The following is a 6,575-nucleotide window of genomic DNA, read 5'->3' as shown; positions in this document are numbered from 1 at the left end:
TTTTTTTTTTTTGCTTTTTAGTTGTTGTTTTTATTACTGCCATTTTCAACCGACGCGCTGTTGCGTGATGATGGTGGTGAGCTAGTTCAAATATATCAAATAACTCCTAACAAAAGCGAGTGCACGAACAATAAGGTACTCCCTCTGACCAAGTAGTTACTATCAAGTGTCTCCGGGGCAAAAGAAAGATAAACCAACGATTTCCGAGCAGCGGCGAGGTATTGAATTGGTACCTAAGCGCCATTTCGGAACATAACATGAATTGCACATAACCCGAACGCAAGGCGCGTAATATAGCGGCGGATGCGAGCGGCTGACAAAAGAACCGCACGTGGCAGTCAAGCATCGTTTTGTTTTGAGGTTGGGATCCCCACGCCGTCATGATATGGTGTTACGGCACTTGCTTGATTTGCCTAGAGTACATGTGGGCGGGCAGTTGTGTTAGGAAGGGAGGAGTGGGGGAAAGTAAAATGTTAAGGTGTTGGACCACGTTACAGCTGCGCAGGTTTCATCGCATGATTTGTTCGCTACCCACTGTTTAAGTGATGCTGTTATTTCCGGTATCATTACTTTTCCGCCTTTCCCCTCCATTTTCTCGTTTTGTTGTTGTCGGGATCACGTGTTAGGTATACCACGGGAGTCCACCACATTGCCTAGCGCGCGTGGGTGGAGTGAGGCCAACGTGGGAAGCGTGGTAACAAGGGAAGAGAAGTTACGGTGCCATATAGAGTATCTAGAACATAAAAAATAAAAACAAGAAAAGCACGGCCCCATGTTGAGCGTACAGGGAGCAATAAGCAACAGCTCCATTATGATGGAGTGCACCGCTTCCCAGGACAGTTACAAAAGGGAGGTATTCCTCCTTAGTGAACTGGAGCGTGTGTGGGACGCAGTGTCCACCTGCATTCGTCACTACGTTACTGAAGGTCGTAATGTTCGCGTCTGCAATTTTGGCTCTTTCTGGTTTGAGACGCGACCGGTAGCCAGTGACGGAAGGGAACGGTACCACGCCCGTCGCATTCGTTTTGGCATAGACGGCAAGTTTGCCCTCCGATACAACATAGACTCGATTAGGGTGCCTCAGGAGCCGAGTAAACTGGAGTATGTAAAGGTTAATATGGCGGATGTAGTGGCCATTGCGAGGGTCCCGGCGCAAACTGCAGCGATGGCGCTCCGAGAATTCTTTTCATATGTGGGAGAGGGCATCTTTAAAAAGCAGGTGTTCAAAATAAACTTCCCAGGGGTTGCTACCCTCGTCATTAAACGCGAGAAGGCCGTGCTGATAGTTGAGGAAGGCTTACGGCGCGATATATTTGCTGTCGATTCGCGTAAGTGGCCGGTTGCAGTGCGTGAGGCCGCGGCAGGCGTTGTGCTGGACGAGCAGCGGCGCCCAGTCACTCGCTCCTCCATCAGTCGACCCTCAACCGGCTGCAGCATCAGTAGCAGAATGAGTAATGCCCCCAAACCTATAGAACCGCGCCCTGCCTTTATGCCGGCCGCACCGCGTAACCGGCTCTTCGCGGAAATCGAAAAAGATCCGCCGCGCAGGCTTCCGCTACAGCACGCGCTGCAGAATAAAGGCGACGAAAACTGCTCGCCATCACCTCTTTATAATGAAAATGTGGGGTACGTAAAGGAGTCTATTTTTGACGCGTTAGACCCTTGGGAAATGGAAACCCCTTCAATGGAGCCGGAGATTGAATTGGTGGAAGAGGTACCGGAGCAACTGCCATCCCTGCGAGCTTACGAGGAGGAGGCCCCGCACCCCGTCGTGTGTGGGCGACATTCGTACCATGACCATAGTTCCGTTCGTGACTTGCTGTACGGCAGCGTGACGCCAAGAACAGATCCAATGTTATGTGGAAGAAGGCGTTACATCAACCGTGATGCTGACCAAGTGGCCACACTTTTGAAAGACCTATAGAGAACCCTAAAAGAAAGAGAAGGAAAGAGAGAGAAAAGAACAACCCTGAAATCTTATTCGTCACCTCCTGTTCTTCGCCTTGGCAAACCTTTGTTTTTGAAGATGTGTAGGGGAAGGGAGAGAGACTTGTTTTGCCGACTTCACGGGTACTGACTTTCTTCCCGATTGTCCGGAACGAGACACACGGGAGCGCCACCGTCGACCATTTTCGGTCAATCACCTTATTTTTACTCCCCATTGCTCTTGTAAACGAAAGTAGCTGCTGGCGGTTGCCGCTAAGTGTAGAAAGAACCCGTGGGGAGAGCAACGGGGGAAAGACACACGAACAACACAGCAGTAGTGCATGTGGCTCCGCTCCAGAAAATGTGGTGGGTCGCTTGGGGAAATAGGAGACGGCGGGCGCCAATATGGGCAATCAACGTCAGTGCGGGCGCGCTCGGCACCTGCTGAGCGGCGGAGTAAAAGCGTGGGAGTGTCCGATGTGGAGAAACGGCTGTGTATTGTAAAGCGCAACCGCATGCGACATATATACGATGGAACAGAAGGCAACGATGAGGACGTCACACAAATGTCGCCGCCGACGCCGCCGCTCCCACCGGCCATCGCTCCACCATGCCCCGCATACCCCACATTTGACCTTGTGCGCACCCCTAAACACGAGCAACATCTTATAGAAGCGCTTGTAGCTGAGTTGACAGATGTAATTGTCTTCCCCAGTGCTGTTCTAGGGGGGAAGTAAGTAATTGCCACGTCGGCTCTGTGTATGTTAAACGCAAGGCGGAAGCCATGCAAAGGGACGAAAACAGAACAGAAGGAGTGGAAAAACAAAACTTTAGTTCAAAACAGTGAAAGTTTTCGAGCAAAAGGATCCCCGTGGAAACGTGGATTCTTTTTTTCGGAGAGGGAGAAGTGGAGGGACGAGGAGATGGGTGTGTGACAGTGGTAAGGGAGTACTTTCTTTCAGTGCGAAAGTGTGGCAATCGTTTTCATGATAACTCGCCCCCTTCCCCCCCCCCCCAAAAAAAAGCATTTTCTCCTGCCATTTGTTTGCCCTCCTCCTTTTTCCCCCTCTCCTTTTTCTTCGTTTCTTTTACCTTGGCATTCTTTGTGTTGACAAACGAATATATCGTCGCCGTTGCGCAGATCTCTTTTAGAAAGACAAACACTAGGAGTAAGGAAAGGTTCTACCTTCTTTCGGGTGGCGCAGCATACGTGATCTGAGTCCTTCCCTTCCGTTTTCTTTTTCCTGTAGAAAATGCCGCAAAATGAGTATATCGAACTCGCGCAGAAGCGTTACGGGCGCCGCCTCGACCATGCGGAGCGAATGAGAAAGCGCAACGCCCGTAAGGTTCACACGGAGGCGAAAAGGCTTCGGACAGTGCGGGGCATAAAAGCAAAGATAGCAGCTAAGGAGCGTTACGCGGAGAAGGCGGAGATTCGCAAGAAAATTCGCGAGCATGAGGAAAAGCAGACTACTGAGCGGGTAAAAGAGAAAGGGCCAAAGAATGCATTGCCTAGCTTTCTCATGGACCGTAGTGAGGCCGATCGCGCAAAGGTTCTTTCCAACTCTCTGAAACAGAAGCGCAAGGAGAAGGCTGGGAAGTGGGCGGTGCCGATCGAGAAGGTGAAGCCAGTCAGCGAGGATGAAATGCTGCGGGCGGTGACATCTGGTAAGCGAGGTAAGAAGTCGTGGAAGCGTATGGTGAATAAGGTTACGTTTGTTGGTGAGACCTTCACCCGACGACTTCCAAAGTACGAGCGCTTCATTCGCCCCATGGCCCTCCGTTTCAAGAAGGCACACGTAACGCATCCCGAGCTGAAGGCAACTTTTCAGTTGCCCATCATTGGAGTAAAGAAAAACCCACAGGGGAAAATGTACACCGGTTTGGGAGTCATTACAAAAGGTACTGTCATTGAAGTGAACGTATCGGACCTCGGGTTGGTGACACCCTCCGGAAAGGTGGTGTGGGGGAAGTATGCGCAAGTCACCAACAACCCAGAGAATGACGGGTGTATCAACGCTGTGTTATTGGTGTAGTGTATTTTAATACGTCTGTGGCCTAACACGACGTGGGTAAGGAGAGGTAAACAAAATAAAGTAGTGGTAGCAAGGGAAAGAAGGAAAGAGAGACGGCGTACTGTAAGTGTAAAAGACAACGAACGCAAGTGGTAAGCTGGAGTAAATTGGTTACGCGGAAGTCATCTGTAGATTAATATTTGTTGTTGTTACTGTTGTTTTTGTGTGTTCAGTCCGTCACGGAACTCAATGGCGAATTCCATCGCATGCGGACGTCTCTTCTCCCTCCCCCACCCACGCAATCCGTCGCGTGAGTGGTAGCTGCTGTGGCGCAGTATTTTCGCTTAATCATATCCCACATGCGCGCATGCTGACATTTACATCCATGTAAGCGTCGATAACGTACTTGTCGGGCTTGTCCTTCTGCTTGATGCTACATAACTCACAATCCTTCCACACATACACACACACAGTTGTGTCCTTTTAACTACCGCTCTTCTTTATATGGTTTTGTGTGACGGCGCATGAAGTGTGGCAACAGCTAGTAAGGGAAAAGAAAACAATAAGAGTTAACGTTGGCATTGTCGCAAAAAGAAAGAATGCGCTGCTTCCGAAAAAAGGTGCGTGATGAAGAAGAATTCACCCTAACCAGCAGCGTGAGTGAGGAACTCCAGGGAGACATTTGCAACGATGGCAAACCGTACGGAAATGCCGACCCGCAAGAGCAAGTGCCGGAGACAGGTGACATAACTCAGTTCTTTGGATCGTTCGTACAACCCAACGCTTCGATGGTGGGCAACAGTTTCTGCACAACACCATTTCCCGTCCCGGTTTCATGGCATAATCTAACCTACTCGCTGCAGGGTAGGGTAATCCTTCACAATCTCACCGGCACCGCGCTCCCGTCGCGTTGCCTTGCTATTATGGGTGCCAGCGGTGCGGGGAAGTCAACGTTCCTCCACGCGTTGTCCGACCATCTTGCAACCTCCAAGGACCGTAAGCTTGAGGGGAAAATTCAGCTTGGGGATGTGGAGTACAGGCATCAGTACCGCAAGGTGATGGGTTTTGTGGGTCAAGATGATGTGCTTTCAAACATCTCAACGCCGAAACGGTCCCTCCGCTTTTCTGTCCGCGTGAGGCGTAACCCAGATCCAGAAACCACCAAACAACAAGTGTCAGACGTAATGGACGAGCTTGGTCTTCAGCATTGCCGCGACACGACTGTCGGGACACCAGGTCTTGTGGCTGGCCTTTCTGGGGGCGAACGCAAACGTTGTAGCATGGGAGTGGACCTTATTTGTGACCCGAAAATCCTGCTTCTGGACGAACCCACTTCCGGGTTGGATCATGTCACGTCAGCGAAGGTAGTGCAACTTCTAAACACTATTGCCCGCAAAGGGCGCACAGTGATATACACCATTCATCAGCCCTCCGCAGGAGTGCTCAACCACTTTGATGATCTGATGCTGCTCGTCCGTGGACGGTGCGTGTACCACGGGACTATGGAAGATTCAGTGGCATACTTCGAATCGATTGGTTACGTCTGTCCTGAGACATATACCCCAACCGACTTTTATATGACACTAATGCAGGACTCAGTGCAGGCGAAGGTTCTCATCAAACAGTGGAAAAGGCACGTAAAAAGGAAGAGAACGCTCCACACGAGGGTTGTAGAGCTGAATCATCAGCCATGGACATCGGACACAGCCAAGTTTCTCCACGGGTATATTCAACGGTTCAAGGGAAGTGCTGTGAGCCAGTTTTCGGAGCTTGTTCGCCGTGACTTCACGGAACTCATACGTAATCGCACTTTCATTATCACATCTCTTTTCCAATCATTGATCTTCTCATTGGTGGCTGGCCTTATTTTCTTCGGTGTCAGTTCAGATATGACGGGGATTCAGGACCGTGAAGGCGTTCTTTTTATGGTTGTTATAAACCGTGCGATGGGACAAACCTATACCATGATGCACCGCTTTTATGACTTCAAGGCGTTATATATACGTGAACAGCAAGTTGGCTCATACCCGCCACTCCTCTACTTGCTGTCCAAGACGATCGTGGAAACTCCCTATCGGTTATTGTTTTGTCTTGTCGAATGCGCAGTTGTTTATTGGATGGTGGGCCTCTATGCAAGCGCGGGCGCCTTCTTCACTTTCTATGCCGCCATTGCGCTCCTCAGCGAGGTTGCGGCCAGTTTGGGATTTTTACTTAGTGCGACCTGCAGTACTTCCGTCGGCGCTACGGGCTTTGCCCCTATCGTATTGTTGCCGCTTACTCTCGTTGGAGGACTGTACGCCACCACCGATCGCATGCGCCCTTACTGGTACTTCTTGGAGAAGCTCTCCTTCTTTCGACATGCTTATATTCTTGTTCTTCGCAATGAAATGAAGCACATTGACGAGATTGAGTGTGACGAGAAGACTAATGCCTCCGGTCTTTGCGGATACATCCCAGCGAACGGAAAAGAGGTTCTGGAACTGAATGGGCTGGAGGATGGGCAGTCTGAAAACTGGATCATGTGGTTGTGCTTGGTGCTCTTCTATGTTCTGCTGCGCACTGGAATATTGGGTGCGTTGTACAAGGCGGCGCGACACAAACTATAAACAAAATCGGGTAATGGACCTGAGAAAT

General features: G+C 50.3%; 4 protein-coding genes across 4 annotated transcripts; all 4 read left to right on the top strand.

Annotated features, from left to right (window-relative positions):
* Positions 1-772: 772 nt before the first annotated feature.
* Positions 773-1,924, top strand: TEOVI_000687500 (protein of unknown function (DUF4496), putative; the record flags this gene model as incomplete). The annotated part of the gene is made up of 1 exon (XM_067220997.1): positions 773-1,924. One exon carries the CDS (start codon positions 773-775, stop codon positions 1,922-1,924), a length of 1,152 nt encoding a protein of 383 aa, XP_067077098.1.
* Positions 1,925-2,267: 343 nt separating this feature from the next.
* TEOVI_000687400 (uncharacterized protein) lies at positions 2,268-2,663 on the top strand (the record flags this gene model as incomplete). Its single annotated transcript, XM_067220996.1, has 1 exon — positions 2,268-2,663. One exon carries the CDS (start codon positions 2,268-2,270, stop codon positions 2,661-2,663), a length of 396 nt encoding a protein of 131 aa, XP_067077097.1.
* A 516-nt stretch (positions 2,664-3,179) lies between these two features.
* On the top strand, positions 3,180-3,962 carry TEOVI_000687300 (40S ribosomal protein S8, putative; the record flags this gene model as incomplete). The annotated part of the gene is made up of 1 exon (XM_067220995.1): positions 3,180-3,962. One exon carries the CDS (start codon positions 3,180-3,182, stop codon positions 3,960-3,962), a length of 783 nt encoding a protein of 260 aa, XP_067077096.1.
* A 578-nt stretch (positions 3,963-4,540) lies between these two features.
* TEOVI_000687200 (ABC transporter, putative) lies at positions 4,541-6,547 on the top strand (the record flags this gene model as incomplete). Its single annotated transcript, XM_067220994.1, has 1 exon — positions 4,541-6,547. One exon carries the CDS (start codon positions 4,541-4,543, stop codon positions 6,545-6,547), a length of 2,007 nt encoding a protein of 668 aa, XP_067077095.1.
* Between the last annotated feature and the right edge of the window lie 28 nt (positions 6,548-6,575).

This window comes from Trypanosoma equiperdum (genome assembly GCF_001457755.1).
Source record: "Trypanosoma equiperdum strain OVI genome assembly, contig: ctg_1286, whole genome shotgun sequence".
Classification (NCBI taxonomy): domain Eukaryota; phylum Euglenozoa; class Kinetoplastea; order Trypanosomatida; family Trypanosomatidae; genus Trypanosoma; species Trypanosoma equiperdum.
This window is presented reverse-complemented; position numbering and strand designations above follow the sequence as displayed.